The following is a 23090-nucleotide window of genomic DNA, read 5'->3' on the forward strand; positions in this document are numbered from 1 at the left end:
AGCTATATCTCAAGTATGCAGAGTATAATGCTGAGATGTCATTGGAACCAATTGTCTGCATTTCAATGATTTCTTATGGGAAAACTTGCTTTGGTTTAAGAGTGGATTTGGATTACAAGCACAGTCCCGAAACGAATTATACTCGTAATTAGGGATGGTCCGATGGTATGGTATGAACCCGAACGCTTGGCAGCAGATTCCTGCTGTCTGCCCGCTCTGTGGAGCGGGCGGACACAGCGGGAGTAATGCCTGGAAAACTGGGATACAGCCTATGGCTATGGCTGTATCCCAGTTTTCCAGGCGGTCCTCCCGCTGGATCCGCCCGCTCCTCGGAGAGGGCAGACAGCAGGAATCATTACCGATCTCGGTTCGGACCATCCCTACTCGTAATCCAAGGCACCACAGTATTTGCATCACAGAGGAATGGTAAATAACCCTTCCTCCTGTTTTCCAAACTAGATGCTACTATAACAACAGGTTTGAGAGCAGGACTCATATAATATGTCATATATTTCATATGATTAAGGCTTTGTCTTTCAGTGTCTGGGTGGTTAGGCTGATTGATATAGGAACACAATAAGTGCTTCTGTCAGGTACTTTGTCCTTGATGGATAAACAGCAACGATAAATATACTTGTTAAGATATATCTTATAGATATATATCCTACACTTACATAAGAAAGACTGATGCCATGGTTTTATATGACTTCCATTAGCACTCTGTAAAATACCTCATTGCATTAAAATAGCTACTTTTATCTGAGTGTTACTTGATATACTAAACAAGAACATTTCAGGTAGAAGCTATTGTATCACCTAGTCAGCCAAATATGTTCCTCTCGGATTGCTTTTACAAAGCATTTGTTACTTTGTACCGACTCCATGCTATCTAATTTTGCACTGAAGAAGCAAAAGCTCTATATAAACATTACAACTCATCCTATTTCCATTGAAGATACTGTGAAAGGGTTGAGAAGGCCAGTGGTGAGCGGTACTCTGCAGACATCCAGCTGTTCCGTTCCATTTACAGCTAGACACTGGTAACACGTTATTATTGCTAACTTCCGACACAAGCTCCAAAATCTAGCTATTTCCAGAATGAAAGCTGTGGCTAGAAACTTTGAAAAATTCTCTATAATCACAAATGGGTGTTTTAATCATCAAATATTAGAACAGAAATTGGTTGTCACCTAAACAAATATGGCAGGCAAACAAATGCCCCTTACCCTAGGTGGGGTAAATCTAGAAATTTTAAATGGTAAATATTTAGTATATTAAACAAAAAAGAAAATAAACACACTTATTCCAAAGTTAAAGAATAAATATTTATTTTTTAACATAAATATTTGTTGTTTATACTTTACATAATTTAAAGGATTGTAAGTAGGTCTATACCAATGGTTTATGTTGAATGAAACATGTCAAATATACAAGTATTTCTGGATATATACTATTTGATAGATGTGTATTCACTAATGCCTCATGAACCAGCTTTGTTTTGATTCCCTGTTGCCCTTGGTTATGCAAGACGGATCGTGGGAAACTGTTGCATGGCGTCAGCAGGGTCACAGTTTTGAGGGAAAGCCCAGACATAATCAGTTCAATGGCGCAGAAGAATACTAAACTAAATGATTGCACTTTCTTTTTTTTTTTTTTTTTTTGAATGTGGTTTATATTTTTTATTTATTTGTATAGCGCACACAGATTCCGCAGTGCTTCACCTATCTGTATTTGTGTGTGGGAGGAAACCGGAGTACCTGGAGGAAACCCACGCAAACACGGAGAGAACATACAAACTCTTTGCAGATCCCCTTAGTAGGATTTGAATGAGATGTTATCAAAGTTTGTTTTGTGGAACAAATAGGAATATAGATATATCTAGTCCTGCTCCATGCACTCGTCTCCGAAGCAGACTGAAGAGATAAGTGGTAGGAGACAAATGGTGCCAGCAATATATTAATAATTTATAAAACATTGGAATATCCCTTTCAGCATCAGTTAAATTTAATTTAACCTGTTTAAAGGTTTACATTTTTTATGGCTTATATAAGCTTTATTTAAAGGGGTTGTCCAGCGTTGGGTAACTTTTAATATATTGCTGCTGATCAATAGAAAACAAAATTACTGGCCACTTAGCCAATTATTGACTGAGATAGGACAGTACGGCAGCCATTGCTTGACTAAGTGAGCTGTCAGTCCTGAGACGAGTTTATCTCGAAAGTGAAGGCTTTGCAGTCAGTGGACGACACCGGCGACACCACAACAGGACATTGGGGGAGCGCAGTCATGTAAGTATAAACACTTTGTTGTTTTCTATATACCAGCAGCAATATATTAAGTTACCTGATGCCAGCCAACCGCTTTAAGCAATGCATAATGTAAAAATGTCAATTGCTTTATGCTTTAAAACAAAAAAAAAAGTTATGTTTGTAGTCTGCTTACCCATAATATAATTATTGTTACGTAAAACTCACATAAGAATAATGTATTAGGCAATGGTAAAGTGTCACTGTTGTTATAACTTTCAAAGTCTAAATCAACAGTAGGCGTGATATAAAGCAAGTTTGCAACTTACACTCATTCATTATTTATTCTTTAGTTATAATGTAAAACAAAGTTATACTTCTCAGAAATCCAGGTCCAGTCTGCAGCTTTTTTGTCTTGTGCTGGTTGAAAAAAAAAAAAACAGACTGAACACATGGGGGGGGGGGGGCATTTATTTAAATGCTAAAATGCCTTTTTTAGGCGTAGATGGTCTTAATCGGCTTAAAAATATTCGCAAATGGTCTTGTTGCGAATATATTATTTGCATTGGGCCCATCTGGGCCTTTTGCGCCGGAGGGGGTGTTCCAGGGGGGGTTGCAGCGTGCAGAGGGGATGCAGCCTCTGCGTGCTTCCGCATTTATCATTTTTCCTGAGGAAAAAGCTGGCCCTGAGCTGGCATAGGTTTCACTTTGTTCACACCTCTACATAAATCCTCAGAGCTCCGACACTACTGGGACATTTGTAAGCCCGGCATAAATAACGCTGGACTTAATAAATGTCCCCCATGAAGTCTGTACATGAGGCAGTACAGAGTGTCATGGCTGAGTGTGTCCATCAATCACATGACTGCCTGCTCTGTGAGCACTTAGGGGGAGATTTATCAAACATTGTGTAAAGTGAAACTGGCTCAGTTGCCCCTAGCAACCAATCAGATTCCACTTTTAATTTTCAAAAGAATCTGTGAGGAATAAAGTTAAATCTGATTGGTTGCTAGGGGCAACTGAGACAGTTTCACTTTACACCATGTTTGATAAATCTCCCCCTTAGAGTCTAAACACAGGAAGTCCTGTGTCCCAGATCATCTATGAAAAAAAGAGTCAGAACACAGAAAGTTCTGGGTTGTCCATGATAACTGAAAAAAAAAAAATTATAATTAATGTAACTTGCAAACTGGCTTTATATCACATCTACTGTTTTAGGTTTTGAAAGTTAAAATGACAGTGACACTTTTAGTTTGTGTGCAGAACAAAGTCTAAAAAGATTAATTACCTTCATCATAGAAAAGTACCTTCGTCCTCAGTGCCGTGCGCAAAAGAAGCTAAACTATGGCAGACAAAAGTAGAATACCATTGTATTTACTATAACAATGATCAGTTCATTCCATTCATTTTCTTTAAAGTGTCACTGTCGTTTGGGAAAACTTTTGACATGTCATAGAGGCATGTCAAAAGTTTTGAACGAGCCAGGTCTGGGAGTATTTAGATCCGTGCCCATCGGGAGAAGGAGTGGGGAGAGGACTGCACTAAATTGAGGCAGTTCGTGTAATAATGGCTCTGCATCTTCCATTGAAGCTATGCTGTCAATGAGTAGCAACTTAGTCTTAGGGTATATTCACACGGGCGGGCTCGCAGCGAGATTCTCGCTGCGAGCCCGGCAGGTCCTGTCAGTTCCCATAAACTACATACTTGCTGCGGTCTAAACGACCGCAGCGAGTATGTAATTATACTGCGCTTAACCCCTTCTACTCCCGCCCGGCTCCCCCGCTGTAAGCAGCATACATTACCTGTCCTTGCTGCACGGGTCCGGCGTCCTGCTCTCCCGTCACACAATTAGTGTGTTGCCCAGCCGCAGCCACCGATTGGCCGGGCGGGAGAGCAGGACGCCGGACCCGTGCAGCAAGGACAGGTAATGTATGCTGCTTACAGCGGGGGAGCCGGCGGGAGTAGAAGGGGTTAAGCGCGGTATAATTACATACTCGCTGCGGTCGTTTAGACCGCAGCAAGTATGTAGTTTATGGGAACTGACAGGACCTGCCGGGCTCGCAGCGAGAATCTCGCTGCGAGCCCGCCCGTGTGAATATACCCTTAACAATGTTTAGTGTATGCATTTGATGGGATAATATGTAGTGTACAGAGCTAAAATAGAAAATATGGCCAATTTGACCTACCTGCAAAATACAAAAAAAGCTGGAAAAAAAACACCAAACCCTCAGTAACCGTACATTTCTATTGGAAAACACCCACATCGCCTACACTATAATCTGTTTGTTTAATAACAATAATGTGATTTATTTTGGAGGCTATCCGAATTTCTTAACCAGCTTTGGCTTAAAGCCACTTTAATAAGCACTAGCATAGTACGCCTGCCGAGACTGCTGAATAGCAAGATTAGGAAAAGAAATATTACACCAATTAGAAGAGGGTATTATACACACATGGAAAAATAGCATTCTCTTCTTGGAAAATACATCATACATTTTCTCAAACCTTCCAAGGCTTTAGGGGACAGCCAATGTTATTCCTCAATCTATTGCAGTTATGTAAAACTTTAGTAGAATTATGTTGAGATCTCTGTGAATTCACTACACTAAGCATCTCCTTTTAGGTAAAAACATTTACTTGAAATAAGTTTTGTGCCGCATGTCATTTTCTCATTTTCTAATAATGATTACATCACGATTGTACTGTTCATGGCACATTTGACTTTAATGGCCTGAATATAGTCAACTAGTTACTGTGTTCCGATCACTTCCTGAATTTATACATATTTTTACTTTGGCTTCAGAAGCACAGTCCGCTTTGCTTTTGAATCAGAGTCAATAAATATATGTTATCCGATTCAATACATATATGTTTCAGAAATTACTCTACTTTCTGGTCATTAAAGATAAAGGGGCCCTTGCATGAAAGGTCCCATTGTACATGAAATAAAGCTTGTGTGCTATCAAGTCATGGTTTACTAACTGCTGTATGGTTGGTCACTGACATACATTCAGCATCTAATGGAGCATTCCCAAAATCTCATTTAAAAAAAAAGAAAGAAACCTGTGTGCCCCTATGGTTAAAGGGGTATTTCAGTATAAAATTTTTATTTAAATAAGTGGGTTTCACTGACGTCCTCTGGAAACATACCCTGTTTCCAGCCGAAAATGACATCCAATGGCCATCAGTGGGACCTGAGAGCGGCGCTACGAAGGCACAGGATAGGTAACTTTACGTTGTTTACTATTTTCCTGCACCCCCTGCCTTCCTCCCTTTTTTAAATTTGGTGGGACTTGTCCTATTAGGAAATCCAGATGGATTTCCAAACCCATAGAATTATATAAGTGAAGGACACCCTTTTCCTGAAGGGTGTCTGTCCCGGAAAATAGATCAGGATTTTGTAGATCCTGTCCTATTTTCGTCCAGAATTCCGGCAGGACATTCCCATAGAATTCTGTGGGAGTGCCAAAATTCCGGATGCTCATCTTATGCATATAAGGAAAGCATCTGGACTTCCGGATTGGTTGAAAGTGCAGCCCCTTCCGCCACATCACCCATCCCCCCAATCTTGTCAGTGCCACCCGCTTCTAGCACCCACTGGACCTAAATGCCCCCTCCCCCCCAGAATACAGCATCAGTGATACCTGCTCCCCCATGCCCCCAAGCAGTGATCAATAGCAATGCAGGCATCACAGCTGAGGAGCATAGGAGGCCAAAGCGAAACCAGGACAGGTGAGACTACCACCATAGAACTACAACCCCACCTTGTCCTGCTATAACAGTTCATGGTGAGAGTTGTAGTTTTGCAGCCTGTGGCCATCCAAGTTTCAGAACTACAACCCTCATCAAGCCCTATTGGTAGTTGATAATGGGAGTTGTAGTTCTACAGCAGATTAGAGGATGGCAAAGTATGAAGGGGCTGTAGCCAGGTACACAAGGGGGTGGAGGCGCAGTGACACAGGATACATGGGGGAGACCGTGGCACGGTACATGAGAGGGAGATAGTGACACAGGATATGAGGGGGAGATGATGGCATAGTACATGAGGGTCCATGTGGGTCCATGTCTATGTGTAGGGTGCGTAAGTGGTCTGCTGAGTCTTTTATTTTTACTAGATGGCAGTGTATTTTCCTAAATATACTAAGGGTCATGAAAAAGTCCCTAAGAAGAATGTATACTATAGACAAAAAAGCTGTAGTATCTACACTTACAGTTAATTCATTCATTTGTTACTTACAATTAAGTTGCATTGCAATAGCATACAACCTACTGCAACTAGCCTCTAACCTATCTTTGTCTATTTCATCTTAATATTTTAATTCCACATCCTAAATTCCTTACTCTCAATAATGTTTTCTTTTCTTTTTTTTCAGGTCTGTCTGATTGGAGACTGTGTAGGCGGTATCCTAGGTTTTGATGCTTTGTGTTATAGCGCCAAGACACCTGGAGAGAGTCAAAACAGCAGCCGGAGGGGAAGTGTTAGCAGCATACAGGTACCATTCTACTGATATGTGGTTGATCATGAAGTTGTAGGAATAACGACCGTGGAAACCTTCCGAATATTGATGCCTTCTATATCGGCAACCCAGGAAATTTGTAACAGTTTTAGTATCCCCATACATCTTATGCTTTAGGTAGCCATGCCTGCAGGTTGGGCCATCGATGTAATGTGTATGGGACTCTCCCGATAATCCATAGACAGATATCAGTGAAGATAGGGGTCGACTGTGTCCCGATCACTTTGTTCTGGGAAAGATAAGCCACATCCAGAGCGCTCTGGTTGTCGCTTAATACTCTCCTCCCCATGAAGAATAATGCAATGCTGTGGAGTGGGAATGTGGGAATATAAGTTAATATAATTTATTTCCAACATGTAGTAAAATTGTTCTATTCTAGATTATTCTATTATTACATCCTCGTTTTTATAGTGTCAGTATCCTTTGCAGCAATCAAGGAATACAAGCTCATCAGAATTGATATTATGATGGATATTGAATTGAGATTATACTTTGTGTGTGTTATATATATATATATAATGTGTGTGTGTGTGTGTAATATATATATATGCCCGCTCAGCCAATCAGTGACTGGGGCAGGACCCCGCTGCAGTCACTGATTGGCTGAACAGGCAATCCATCAGCTGGTTCAGGTATTTCTCCCCTGAGACAAAAGGATATCAAACAAAAAAATGAGTTTTGGTAAAGATCCTGAAGCCTCTGACACATCACTTCTTGAGCACAGGCAGAATTAAGTAGTGCTTGTTTATTATGTCCCCCCCACCCTTGCCTGCTTGCAAATTATTATTTTCTTTGGACCCTTAAGCTTCTGTGCCTCATATAGTCCTATAAAGCATGTTATGCCATTGTTATTTAAAAAGGTACAAATTTTCAATCTATGACAAAAAATTTTTTATGAAAACACTTGACCACCCAAGGCTGTGGCCATAAATGATACTGTCTGCTACACACCACTGATTTCATTGACCCCATGACCTGCAAGTGATACCTGGACACAGACATAGAATGCAAGGAAGTCAGGACTGGAAATACTTGTTATATATGGTATTGTTATATGCTTCACACATCACTACACTACAAGTGATCACTACCCCTTTATATGGAGCACAGGGTGTATTGGTAGTATGACCATGAATAAGATCACCCTGAGCAGTCACAATGCATTGACTCTTGTATACGTCAGGGGCTTTAACTTTTAAAGAAGCAATAAAGATTAAAGAATTGGTTACACATGGTAGAATTGGAAACTTTAAAACTTTTTATGTCTTGTCCTCACCAAGGATGGAAGATAGTTCTTGAACAGGGTAATTTAAAGTAGAGCTGGATTGTGTATGCACTTATTATTATAAGCTGCAGGCTTTCTGCACACACACCTTACTTATGTTTTTCAATAGGCGCACAGTGGGGGGGGGGGGGAGGGTAATGGGGCAGTGTGGCCACAGAAGGGGGGGGGGGGGGCGATGGACACAAATGCAGGTTTCACCTCAGGGAGCAGAAAACCTAGAATCAGCCCTGTGACCACCCAATTACTAATTTATCTTTACAATATCTTCTTTGGGTTTTTAAAGATTTCACATATTTTTCAAATCTGTAGCAACCTGAAAAACATGAAGATGTTGCTTATGATGGATCTGTTATTCTTCCTATTTGCTTCTATATTGTATTTTCAGAATAAAATATTGTCCTTCTATGAATACATATGTGTAGGTTGACGTACATAGTATAGATATAGATGAATTTAGATAATCTATGTTAAGGTAGATTTTTCTTTGATACTGATCGCTTCCTTAGTTTACAAAACTATCATAAAAACAATGGAACTATACACTAGAGTATAATGTGGTTTGAGTACTCTTATGTCCTTGAGATGAAAACCTAAGTAGACTGCTTTCTAGGAACACGCTTTCAGATAATCTCATTTAGAAGCATTGAGGCAGTGTAACCATAGTAATCAATCTGTCATAAGGCTGTGTTCACATATGTCTTGGATCTGGCAAAAAGTGCCCAACAAAACTGATCTAGTATGTTGAATACTGTGCTGTTGGACCCCATTATAGTTAAAGGAGTCGTTGTTGTCCTGTATGTGACAATATTTGCATATAAAACTGACATTTATTTTCATTGTTATTTTTTAATAAAGGAACATAAAAAAGTAATTAACTAACACAGATGTGAACAGGGCCTTTATTAACACCACTGATCCAGTCCAAGCTACATTGACTGGTATTGCGCTGAGAACAATAAAGAAGTGACTGACACCAAAGAGAGAATCTATCCATGGCCATAGATATGACGTGATGTATCTATTTTGCCATAGTTAGCTTTACTATATCTGATGTTTAGACTCTTAAAGGGGTTATCCAGGATTAGGAAATTAAAAAAACTGCTAATTTCTTGCAATCTGCCTCAGGCCCTGCACTAGATTTGCCATGGTATATCCATTTTGTTGTAGTTAGATTTACTAGGCTTTTCCTGATTTTTTTTTTTTTTTTTATCACAGCTGCTTTATTGCAAAAACTGCACCATCTCTGTCCTCAGGTTGTGTGTGGTATTACAATTCAGCCCCATTCACTTTAATGGAAATTAGCTGCAAAACCCACACCCAAACTGAGGACGAGTGGAGCTGTTTCTGGAAGATAGTGGCCATGTTTTTCTAAAACTGTATCACCTTTTTAAAACCAAAAGGCAGGCAAGAAATTTATGAAAATGGTAATTTGTTTATTTTCATACATTTTGATAAAAAATCACTCCTATATTAACATACTGGGATTGAGTTGATGTTCCGTTTGCAGTTTGGCAGAAAGATTATTTACTGTATAGAGACAAAAGATTCTTTCTTTGGGACAGCTATGTGTATTTCAATGTATCTGATAAGTGAAATGATGGTATTGTGCCCTTCTATATGAGCGTATTACCATGTTATACAAACACATAGCAAAGATTGATGGGGAACATGCACTGAACACATCTCAATTCAATATGGACAATGTACGACTGATGTTGAGAGATATCCCTTGTGCTGGAATTCATCCAAAGCTGATATGGAGTATCTCCGCTTGTAAGACTACTGATAAATCTAGTGCTCTAGGGAATTACTGGTATGGGGTAATTTAATATACTTTCCTGTTTAAGGCTCCTATATAAGTCATCATGGCCCTTTATTGAATCAGTGTTACCATCAAATGGAAACTGCTGGCTATTGTAGTTACAATTTAATGTAATCATTATTTTGATATTTACACCAATTTTAGATTATATAAGGTTCAACATGGTTAACAAAAAAAAATAATTTACTTTAAAAGAAGATAAAAGCTTTATAGATAACAGTACTGACCGCCTAGCGCAAGGGGGGAAATGGTGTAGAAAGAATATATGGATTTTATGAGGACAGGGAAAACCAAATGCTTAGCATGAATTAGGCACCTGTGTTGCAACCAATGTATGTTTTTGTCTATCTACTGTATATACTTACATAGATTAGAGAATGAGAGAGAGAAATGAAACAACAGTGTCTCCTTTCCCCTATACTACTCAGGAGATGCTGTTGTTTCTCTGTCTATAGACAGGTGATCACTGTCAGAGGTGGGCAGGATTACAGCTGGCCTAACAAGAGAAGAGACAGAGATCATGTGAACTCTATCTCACAAGGGAGTGGGAGGACAGAGGAGCTGAGATAGAGTGGACCAGGAAGTGAGGATTTTCAGCAGCTTCAGGGAGGGAGTCAGGATGTGTTGCAGACAAACAGTCCAATTCATGTAATGGAAACACAAATCACAAACAAGCTTAAATTATAGGTGGGGATTAAACAGGACAAAATCTTTTTTACCTAGAGTTCCTTTTAGGTTACAAACACACTTGCCGGATCTGCAGCGAGTCTCCTTGCTGCGTTTTTGCAGCGAGACTCGCTGCAGATCCCAGCCCTATACTTTCAATAGCAGAGAAAATCGCAGCAGGGATGTACATCCCTGCTGCGATTTTGTCTGCAGCCCGCCCCATTAACCCCCCGGCTGCCGGACATTATACATTACCGGGTCCCCGTTCCTGCTTGCTTCGGGGCTCCCGGTGTCTTCACGGCCCGCCCGGCCAATCAGTGCGCTGCGGCGGGGCAGCGCACTGATTGGCCAGGCGGAACGTGCCGGGAGCCGCTGAAGCAAGCAGCAGTGGGGACCTGGTAATGTATATCGCCCCCAGCCCCCGGCCGCACGATCGCCCCCAGCCCTGCAGCCCCCGACCGCATGATCGCCCGCAGCCCCCGGCCGCACGATCGCCCCCAGCCCTGCAGCCCCCGACCGCACGATCGCCCCATCGCCCCCAGCATCGCAGCCCCCGGCCGCACGATCGCCCCCAGCGGGCGATTGTGCAGCCGGGGGCTGCGGGGCTGGGGGCTGCGGGCAATCATGCGGCCGGGGGCTGCGGGGCTGCAGGCGATTGTGCGGCCGGGGGCTGCGGGGCTGGGGGCGATCGTGCGGCTGGGGGCGATCGGGGCTGCAGGGGGGCAGGCAGGATATACATTACCTGATCCCGGCTCCTGCTTGCTTCGGCGGCTCCCGACACGTTCCGCCCGGCCAATCAGTGCGCTGCCCCGCCGCAGTGCACTGATTGGTCGGGCGGGCCGTGAAGGCACCGGGATCCCCGAAGCAAGCAGGACCGGGGACCGGGTAATGTATAATGTCTGGCGGCCAGGGGGTTAATGGGGCGGGCTGCAGACAAAATCGCAGCAGGGATGTACATCCCTGCTGCGAGTTTCTCTGCTATTGAAAGTATAGGGCCAGGATCTGCAGCTAGTCTCCCTGCAAAAACGCAGCAAGGAGACTCGCTGCAGATCCGGCAAGTGTGTTTGTAACCTTAAGGAGAACGATACTAACCTTCCCAAACCAGTTAGCTAAGCCTGATTAGACTCAGGATTAATCAGGTTTGCCGCTGAACTTTGCTTATAATTACAGTAGCGTGACTTACAACCTTTCATCTTTTCCAGCAAATTCTTTATTTTACATTTGGTAATGTCAGGTACTGACGTCAGGATGAAATAAATCTATACTGTCAAAAGAGAGTGTTAGGTAATGCAAAACCCTATATTGACAAAGTAAGTAATTGGATGAAATACATTAAAAAGACTGTCTTGCTCCTGTCTAGAGTGTAACCTTTAGTAAGAAAAAGGGAATGGAAGCTAAATGTGAAGATTTAGAAATAAATTAGGCAAGAAAATCATTTGAGTTCATTCAAGTCCTAAAGCCAGTGATAAACTAGCCAACTGCTGAATAAAGATTTCATAGTATGTTGCATTATTAATTTTACTGTAAATGTTTTAGTCTACTACAGAGATAAATTCGGTAGAAGATTCTTCACACAAGTGCAATGTCAGTTGTCAAATTTACAAGCGATAATTAAAGACTTAATCTAATGATATCCTCAGAATTATTACATATATTAGAACTTTTCATCATAAATTGAGAGTTATATTTCTGAGACTGTTGCTGTTCACATAGTTACATAATAGACTGTTCCACAGATTCACAGTACTCCTGGTAAAGAATACTCGTCTCCTCTGGAGATGAAATCTTTTATTTCCACAGGTGGAGGGGGTGTCCCTTTTTTAAGGGGGTTTTAACCGAAATGCTTTTTTTAAAAATTCATCATATTTTACTTTGATCCTTTTATATACTGAAATAAGCTGATCATGTTTCCCCTATAAATTTTAAGATTTTAAGCATTTCAAATGACGCAGTTTATTTGAAACAAACAACACTTTTCTCTGAACTTGGGAAAACAAGGATTTTACTTTCTCTTAGTCTTCCTTAGTCTCTATGTAACTAAGCACAACTAAGGTCACCCAAACTCAAAAAAACAACCTTTAACCTATGTGCCTCTATGGGTCTCTGAGGGGCCACCCCCTACCAGACAGAATACCACTAGAATAACTCTGTTTGCACAGGTTGTTATGAATTTGCTCCTCAGCATGCCTGCGGTGAAGTCTCTATGGTGGCTAACCACTACTTTGCACTCTGATGACCGATCCAATGCAGTTTTACCTGCATGTGAACTTGCTGACAAGCAATAGTCTCTGCTCCAGATCAGTCACAAAGTTCCCAATTCCTGGGTCTAGAATGTGGTCCTGTCCACCCTGAGCTGACATGCACATATTAGCTCAGGGTGTAGAGGATTATATTTGGGTTCGGTCTTGGCTATAACTATGTACTGTACTTATAGCATGCTTTGATTGGCACTAGTCATATTATGTCTTATACTCCATTACATGTACACTGTTTATCTCAATATATGTTGTATGCAATTTTGGGTGATAAACTATACTTTCCTGTAGACTATAGACTTTGCATATTCGAGTCTTTATGCTGCATCTCCGAGGTCATTCTTGTATACTTATTATCGGTCACCTGACAGCTACATTGTTCAGTTGACCTGATTCATCCCTTTAAAGGCACGGCAGCACTGATTGGCTGAAGAGGAGCCGTTTGAAATTCCCGGCTCCCTTCTTCAGACAATCAATGCACGGCAGCACTGATTGGCTGAAGAGGAGCCGTTTGAAATTCCTGGCTCCCCTCTTCAGCCAATCAGTGCTGCCGTGCATTGATTGGCTGAAGAGGGGAGTCGGGAATTTCAAACGGCTGAAGAGGAGCACTGATTGGCTGAAGAGGAGCCGTTTGAAATTCCCGGCTCCCCTCTTCAGCCTTCAATGCACTGAAGAGGGGAGCGGCGGGGGTGGTGATCGGAGCGGCAGGGGTGGTGATCGGGGCGGCGCAGGGGGCTGCGGTTGACCGTGGGGCCGGGCTGCGGATGAGCGGGGGGCCGGGCTGTGGGCGGGGGGCCAGGCTGCGGGCGGGCCGGGCTGCGGGCGCGCGATCTTAAAACGATCGCAAAACAATTTTTTCCATAAGATATATCGTACCGTCTAAACGCTGATCGTTATGAAAAAAAAATCGTTACTCCGACATCAATAATCGTGCGATCGGGCCAATCATCGTCCCGTGTAAACCCAGCATTATTGTGCGTTTACACAGGCAGATTTATCTGATCAATTTTGGAAGCCAAAGTCAGGAATGGACTTGAAAAGACAGGGAATCTCAGTCTTTCCTTTATGACCTGCACCCTGCTTATAGTCTGTTCCTGGCTTTGGCTTCAAAAATCTTTCAGATAAATCTCTCCGTGTAAACGCACCATTTGTATTTAAATGAAAAAATGGAATGCTGCAAAGCAGTTTTGCACTCTTCCCTCTCTGTGGAACCCATGTGTACGCATGGACAGTATTATAAATACTTTTGATTACATGTGCAAAATCAATAGCTCTAATCCTCCTGTTTCTGTGTCAGCTATGGCTGTTAAGGGGCCCCCGTGAATCAAACAAAGACCTGTGAAGATGTCCTACATAATTCTTCTCTCCATAGTCAAAGGACCTTTTCAGTGAAATCGATATCTAGGTTCTGTGGTTTCACTGAGCACATAGAAGTTCAGACTTATAAAACTTCGCTCTCCATCATAAGACTGAATGAACGCTAACGCTCAGAAGAGCCATTCTCCAATCATTATAATAAATGAATTAAGGAAGAGGATGAATTACAGCAAAAGCAATATATTGAAAGGTTTCACATACTCTCTTTAGATCTATTTTTTCTTTTGATGAATCATAAAAGGTAAACTAGGTCTCGGGGGGTAGGAGGCAAACACATTGCTTTTAGATCCTCATGTGCAATATTTTTTGAACCATTTTTCTTCAAAGTTTTGTCCTAATTCACTAAAAGGATGTTATTATTAGCCGTATAACAGTTACAATAGACCTGCAGAGTTATTTTACTTAATTTCTGGGGTTATTTCAGTTTTTCCATAAATTTCACACACAGCCACCTTCAGATTGCATTGGTTGGCTAAAAGGATCATTTGTTTGTTAAATTTTCCCTGATGATGAACAATTGTGTTAGTTGAGGTCATCTATTTTCATCAATTTTAGGCTATGTTCACACTACGTATATTTGAGGCTGTATTTGGTCCTCAAGTCAGATCCTCATAGCAACCAAAACCAGGAGTGGATTGAAAACACAGAAAGGATCTGTTCATACAATGTTGAAATTGAGTGGATGGCCGCCATTTAATGGCAAATATTTGCTGTTATTTTAAAACAACGGCTGTTATATTGAAATAATGGCAGTTATTTATCGTTATATGACGGCCATCCACTCAGTTTCAACATTGTGTGAACATAGCCTTTCTGTGTTTTCAATCCACTCCTGGTTTTGGTTGCTATGAGGCCTGAAATATACAGCCTCAAATATACGTTGTGTGAACATAGCCTCAATGTGTATGAACACCTCGAGAGATCTGGAACCGATCTTTTTTTGGTACTTTCACCTTTTGGCTATTTGTAGGCATTTTAATTGCCAATCAAGCATCTAACTTGGAATCGGCTGAACAGAATATTTATCAATATGAAAGTATACGCTCAGGGACATATATTTATTTTATGCTTTTTTTCCCTCTTTTAAAGCTGCTTTTGTAACTCAAGAGCCATGCTTCAGCCACACTAGAACACCCTGACCTTCACCTTGTGTCAGTGGCAGCTTTTACAGCATCTCAGAGAAAACAAGATGATTTTCTTCAATTCTACATATTCCATAATTGAGTCTGGAATGATACATTAGTTGACAAGGTCACAGGTTCCTCATATGATGCATTTCCCATGACACATGCTTTTGATATTGTGGTACATATGGTATATTGTGAAGCTGTTAGTTAATTAGCTCACTTACAACCTTGACACACAGCTTTTAATGAAAACTTTTTTTTTTGTCTGACTGCTGTAAGCCATAATCTATCTCTTGCCAAGAGGGCAAGAAATTCAGAGGGTCCCCCATTGTGAGTCAATATTGGCTTATTAATAAGCTATATTGTACTTTATGGTGTTTTATAGGAATGTAAGGCCCCTCAACTTAGTTAAAAAAATTTTTGAAATGTTTTATATCTTAAAGGGGTACTCCGGCAGGGGGGCTTGAGATGTGAAGTTTCAAGTCCGCTCAGCCAGCCCGCGACGGAGGTGGGATCCCGCCTCCGTCACTGACTGGCTGAGTGGACTTGAAACGGCCGGGCAGCGGGGACCAGAGCGCCGCAATACGGGACCCACCACTGGAACCGGAGAGGTGAGTGGACGTTGTTGCCCTCAGCCACCTCCTCCCCAGCCAGATCGAACCCCCCCCCCGCCAGAGTACCCCTTTAATAAATTGTGATACATGAATGTAAAATGTTGCATTTTGTTATTGTTGTGTGTCTGCGTTTAAAGTTTTTATGTCAAAACTAAGAGCAGATTCAAAAAGAACAGGAGATATAAAGCAATGACTTATACTTCAGCTTCCTGCTGGATCTGTGGTAAGCTGGAGGGCAGGGGCGTAGCTAGGATTCCTGAGACCTCATAGCAAAAAAATTGTACGGAACCCCATGAATCCTGTATGCCCCCCAAACACACAATACAAATACCTGGCCTGGCGCAGTCTTCTTGTGTTTCTTCACTCCCCCAGCTCCCTGGCGCACAAGTGGTATCACTCGTTCATTAGAGAGCTGGGAGAATGAACACTGGGGGACTGTGGGGGGCCAGGTGAGTGTGTATGGGGGGGGGGGGGGGCTCTTGTGGCTAAAGGTCAAACGCTGCCTCCAACCACATGAAACACTGGCAGGGTGGGAAGTCAATAGCAGCTTTCTCTGTCATTCAGAGTGCCACAGCATTTAACTGTGAGCCTTCATCACAAACGCTCACAGTTGTAGGGTCAGGGGCCCGAGGGCCCCCTTAGTGCATGGCCCCATAGCAGTGGTGTAGTTTGTCTTTATGGTAGCTATGCCACTGCTGGAGGGTGTGCAGAAGGTGATGTAGTGCAGGGTAGCTAGGCGTACCAGTTCACAGCTTTTGTCATAGTTCAGAATGGTACTCTAGCATTTCCCCAGATCCACAAATGCTTTTACCAAAGCAGTTATCCCCATCTTTGTAGATTTCGTTCCTCTGCTCTGCACTCCGTTGTGCTGTGTTGGGCTCTGCTATTTCAGGTCCCATCTGTTAGTCACTGTCAGAGTAAACATGGATTACTGCAGATAAGGTTGCCGGACAGAGGAGCCAGCACACATCTCCTTACTGATATGTGTTCCCAGACACCCCTCCAGAGCAGTGAGGGAGTGAGTTCACCAGCCTGGCCACTGCTCCTAATACAGAGAGGTGGTCAGGAATCTAGAGAATAAGCTGTAAACATGACAGACACATCAGAAGGCCTAGCAGGGGGACCAAGATAAAATGTAAGTAAAAGTAAATGTAAGCTTACTGTAAGTTTTTATTAACCTCTTAAGGGCCCAATGCATCTTGGCCTTAAGGACCAGGCCAATTTTCATTTTTTCATTTTTATTTTTTCCTCCTCTCCTTCTGAGAGCCATAGCTCTTTTATTTGTCCATCTACATGGCCATAAAAAGGCTTTATTATCTTTTTTCTTTTTCGGGAACCAGTGTATTTGTAATGACTCCTTCCAATCTACCATATAATGAATGATAAAACCCACAAAATATTATTTATGAGGTGAACCTGGAAAAAAATTGCAGTTTAGGAATTTTGTGGGGTTACAATTATACTATTAAACTGAAAGGTTAACTTTATTCTATAGGTCAGTGGGAATATAGTCTAATGTTTTTCTATTTTTTAGACTGTATGACCTTCGTTTTTTTCCCGCTCTTCACAGTGTGCGTGCTTATTAGCTTATTAGCTTGTTTATTTTTACTTGCTTTGTTTGTAAAATAAAGAGGGTAATTTAAATGTTTATGGGGGGAGCGGATTGCTAGGGATTTCTTGCACTACACATTACTATGTCATTGCATAGAATTTATCAGCCGTATCTGTGCTCTTCCCATAGAGTCTGCCTATAACAGACTATGAGAGGATCGCCAATCAGACTGCATGGGCGTATCATACCTCCTACAGTCAGTCGCACTGCAGCCGTCCCCATCAGACAGTGAAAGGAGCCGTTCCTGTTACTAACACTTAAACCCTGCGATTGAACGGGGTTAATGACATTGTGATCGCTGCTGCCCGTCATTGATGGTGAAGACTCTGGTGATGATAACAGACGGTCCTCACCCTCTATGAAGCAAGCTCCGTTCTTGAGCTCACGTCATAGAGCTGCAGGGTTTAATGGTGCATTGGCACATTATGGGTTCTTAAAGGAGAAGTCCAGCTAAATTTTTTAATAAAGTATTGTATTGTATTGCCCCCCAAAAGTTATACAAATCACCAACATACTCTTATTACGAGAAATGCACATACAGTGTTTTCCCCTGCACTTATTACTGCATCAAGGCTTCACTTCCTGGATAACATGGTGATGTCACTTCCTGGATAAAATGGTGATGTCACGCCCCAACTCCCAGAGCTGTGCAGGCTGTGGCTGCTGGAGAGGATGATGGCAGGGGGACACTGAGGGACACAGGGCACTGGAGGGACACTGAGCATCATTCTGCCATCATCCTCTCCAGCAGCCACAGCCCGCACAGCTCTGGGAGTCGGGTCGTGACATCACCATTTTATCCAAGAAGTGAAGCCTTGATGCAGTAGTAAGTGCAGGGAAAACACTTTATGTCCATTTCTTGTAATAAGTGTATATTGGTGATTTGTATAACTTTTGGGGGGCAATACAATACGTTATTAAAAATTATTGACGGACTTCTCCATTCAGGAGTTAAGAGGAAACAATCGGCAGGTTAGAAGCCTGTAACCTGCTGCTACGCCTCTATAGGGCACGGGGTGCTGTGGATGAAGGTAATTGTCTCAGGTTGATCCTTGGCACCACTTTTGGGAACTAAGTTCATTAGATATGTAAATGGAGCAGCTTGATGCACTACCACCCTCAGTGAACCGATTTGCTCAACCTGGCCGCCCTTCTAATGAATATTTATCCATCACTCAGTCATGAGCACTGGAGTGACATCACCGCAGAAATACAGAAAATTCTGATGGGTTCACAAACTTTAAAGCAGCACTGCAGTAACAAGTACATAACACCACTGTGTGGAAATCTAGGCATTAGCTTACAGAAGAAATAAGACATAAAGTCCCATGATTCTTTCTTCACAAGATTTTACCGTTGACACTTGCAATATTCATGCAGACGGTACTATTCTGGTCTGTGCCAAGGTCAGGACTGTCCCTTGGACTTTAAGGCAATGAAGTGTAAATCTTGACTGCAGAAAACACATCTCCACCGCCCAACAGTCCAGACAATGGAATCTGGGTGATAATTTCACACGAAAATGAAGTTCTTCATCATTACAAAGCAATGATGCAGGGAATGTGCTGTTCATACAGTTTCTTGCTTCTACAGTATATTAGAAAGCCTTGTCCATGAAGGGAACAGATTTAATAATAGAGGTATGCTAGGAAGGTCTGTAAATTCTCCAGTATATACCTGTGGATCCATTGGTTATACTACTTAAAATATAACCTACAACTTAGTTGTACGCTCAGGTGGTACTGACTCTCACGATCAGGGTATAGAGACTTATTCTCAGGCAATGCTCCATGGGATAATGTAATTCTGTCCTCCAGGATATTTTCATAGGCATTCTGTATTTTGTTTTTTATCACACCCAATCGCACCTTGTGTATATTTCCTGTCCAAGTCACCTTTCTTTCTTACTAGCAAAATTTGTATCTCCTCCAAAAATAAGAGTTACCCACCTGTAGAAAGCTGCTTCAGGGTTCTTGACCCTCAGTATAAAGCAGAAAGCCCCTGGCTTAGCAAGTATGATCCTCCTCCTCCTTAAGGGGAGTGAATTTGGAAACTTTCTTATTAGACATAAATACCTATTACTGTTACTAATAAAACCAGGCTTGTGTAGACAAATGGTCCAGGGTCAGTGACAAGATAATCTGCAAGTAAGGTTTGTCATTTTATCCTGTGGAGATAGTAAAGAATTACAAAACAAGAAGTTTGTTTCAACTTTTCTCATACAGTATACTGATAAAAGCTCTTGCAAAGTGTACTACATTGGAGAGTAGTGTGTATGCCATCTAGTGGTAAAACTGGAAACTGCTAGAAGGAAATAGCTTTTTATTTTGCTGCATCTAGATTTGAAAATAATAATAATAATAATAATAATAATAGACACTAATTACATGTTTATTGTATCATATGCATAGTATCTGTTTTTTAGTAACATGTGAACTAAAGCTCCACAAGAAATTTAAACTAGGGCTTTATAGTGACAGTTTATTAATTGTAATAAAATCACAGCTTTACTGTGACTTGTGCTACAAATCCCAATTTTTTTTTGTGGGACTACATTGTCACAAGTCACCTTGCAGTCATCACTCACACACACACACACACACACACACACACACAAACACACACACACACACGTCAGATTGCTGTGGTTGGAAGTTCACATGCATTTTAAATTTATTTTTGCATTAGGGAGCTGTCTTTGCATGAATCACAATAAAGGCATATAGCTTTAGTCTTATTTTTTTCCTCTTGCCTATAGATCCAAAGCATCCAGCAGGGCTGTACATAGATTGTCACCATTCAGTCTTTTCCTCCAAAAGGGGTCACAATCGAATATCCCTGTCAGATCCACACTTTAGAGAATTGCATTGTCATTAATTCTGTCCTTCAGCATATTGTCATTATTTTTTTTCTACAAAAGTCTACAGTATATAAGCAAATAATATTAATACGAAGTGCCACTGTATACCTGTAGATAATTTATATAGATAATAAACTCAAACTAGGACTATACCTTACCCATAAATATTGGGGATATAGATACAAACCTATATACTTCCTATTTTTTACGTAGAGAAGCACCACAGCAAATCCTGATTACCGGCATTTCATTGAAGTATACTTATGATAAAATCCATTACAGAGTACTGAAATGACTGGATAACCCCTTCTAAGAATTAAAGTTTTAGAGGGGTACTATGAGCAGGTTAGACAAATCTAACCTGCTGATAGCCCCCTATAAACAAATCTAACCTGCTACTAGCCCCCTATAGTGCCGGGGACGCTGAGGAGGAAGGTATGTGTGTTACTTTCTGCCTCAGCTCAATTCCCGTGCTGTTAGTCAGGGTAAACTCCACTCAGGAGCACTATTAGGAGCGCTGCCGCGTCATCTGGCCTGCCCCTTTTAATGATAATCATTGGAGTGGATGGGCTGGGTGACGCGGCAGTGTTCCTAACTGTGCTCCTGAGCAAAGTTTACCCGACTAACAGGAAGAAGAGAAATACCTTCCTCCTCAGTGTCCCCAGTGCTATAGGGGCTATCAGCAGGTTAGATTTGTCTAACTTGCTGATAGTTCCTCTTTAAACACATCAGTCATTTTGGTGATCCATTATGAATTGGATCATTTAAAAATTTTAATATGATTATTTGGAATTGGACATTGCCAAGGTGCCAAACTTCTCAGGGTTTGCATTGTTTGGTGGGTTTACATAGTTTAGTTTAATCAGGTAATCAGAAAGGGGAGGGAACAGGATGCGGGTACGGTGAGCCGAATTAGGATTTTCTTTTGTCTACTAGTCTCATATGGTACAATTCTATTTTAATACATGACATAACCTTGTACTACCTGATATTACTGAATGAGGAAGGACAAGATGTCTATCAGTCATGCCTCATTACATACAGTTTATAGCTTGAAACAGATACTTATAGAACTTAAGGAGACAATCAGCCTGGGAAAATTATTTTTATATTTTTAAATTAGTATTTATATCTAAGCTGGTCTGCCTGCGCCGAGGAGGAAGGTAACACACATACCTACCTCCTCTGCGTCCTGGGAGATTAGTCTAACCTGCTGATAGTTCCCCTTGAAAATATGTAAAAACTAAAAGCCACTTCTTGTATAAGACGTCTTGATTGTGTAAAAGTCTGATAAATTGACCAGATCCTTATGGTGAAGATATGGAGACACTAAAGATAATGTTGTATGTTTTCAGGCATAAACCCTAATAATTTAGACACGGGTAGAGGCCACATCTCCTTCTCACCTTGCCTCGCTGCCTGCCCAGCAGGCAAGAGGGGCTTACACCTCACGTAACCCACAGAGAAAGCCCTTTTCCATGGCGTATGCCAGGGATGCATATTGATAAATCTGCCCCTATGTTTATATCATTTGAAGGTATAGCTGTTTTAACTAACAAGGACTCTGCAGTCATCTTGTACTCAAAGGCTTTTTTTCCCCATCAATCCATAAGGATAATCCTATTCTATCAAATGAAGGCAGCGCCAACCTGAAAGGCACCAAGAGGCTCAGCAAAAGCAATATTGACATCTCAGGAGTTTTGGAGAATGCAGAAGCCAGGCCACCATTACTAAGGAAACAAAGCGATTCTTCTACTTATGACTGTGATACCATAACACAACACCATGCTTTCCTGTCCAGGTAAATACATGTTATTACATTATTGTCTGAGAATGCTGGCTATTACTGTACACATTTTTTGTTTGTTTAAATGGCGTTATGTTCATACCAGATTATTGTATTTCAAGTATTTTGTAAGGGTGCATTCACACATACAGGATCCGCAGCAGATCTGCGGCAGATTTTATGCTGTGTTCAGTTATTCAAATCAAATCTGCTGCAGATCCGCAGCATAAAATCGGCTGTGATACGGTGTAAGTGAAGCTACCCTAAGGGTGCCTTCACACACACCGGATCCGTAGCGGATTAGCGGATTTCACGCTGCAGATCCAGTGCACGTTCATCCCAATGAGAATACATGCAGCAGGATTGACAAGTTAACCCCCTGCCGACCGGAGCATACATCACCTCCTCCCCGCTCCGGCTTGCTTCGGGGGTTCTCGGCTGGATGTCCCGCTCAGCCAATCAGTGGCTGCAGAGGGGCAGCGCACTGATTGGCGGAGCAGGACGAGCAGACGCAGGGAGCCTTTGAAGCAAGCCGGAGCACGGAGCAGGTGATGTATGCTCCGGCCGGCAGGGGGTTAACTTACATACATGCAGCCAGATGTCAAATTCGCTAAGTGTTAGAGATTTTGCATTGAGGCCTAGGAGATTTAAGTTACACCTGTGATACCTGTATTCTGCAAGTGGAGGTACCAGGTTCTTACTATGTCTATCAGCTGCTGTGGGTCATATATCCTGACACATCCGAGTGGCATCTGTATTCTGCTGATGGTGTCTATAAAGCAGTAATGTGGAACTAGATTTCCCTGCAGCACTGCTGACTCCCTATAGCTATTGAAACCTTTTGCTAAAAGAACGATTACAATAATAAAAAGGACAGATTGAGCAGAGATAAGGTTTTCAGCGCAGCAGGGTGAAGTTTGTCA

General features: G+C 41.8%; 1 protein-coding gene across 1 annotated transcript in view; it reads left to right on the forward strand.

Annotated features, from left to right (window-relative positions):
- PITPNM3 (PITPNM family member 3) overlaps positions 1 to 23090 on the forward strand; it is a 332363-nt gene that overhangs the window by 267404 nt on the left and 41869 nt on the right. The window contains exons 7-8 of the mRNA XM_069945444.1: positions 6620 to 6739; positions 21995 to 22182. Coding sequence (XP_069801545.1) covers positions 6620 to 6739; positions 21995 to 22182 — 308 coding nt within the window. The remainder of the gene's footprint in view (positions 1 to 6619; positions 6740 to 21994; positions 22183 to 23090) is intronic.

Source organism: Dendropsophus ebraccatus, chromosome 11, assembly GCF_027789765.1.
Source record: "Dendropsophus ebraccatus isolate aDenEbr1 chromosome 11, aDenEbr1.pat, whole genome shotgun sequence".
Taxonomy (NCBI): Eukaryota; Metazoa; Chordata; class Amphibia; order Anura; family Hylidae; genus Dendropsophus; species Dendropsophus ebraccatus.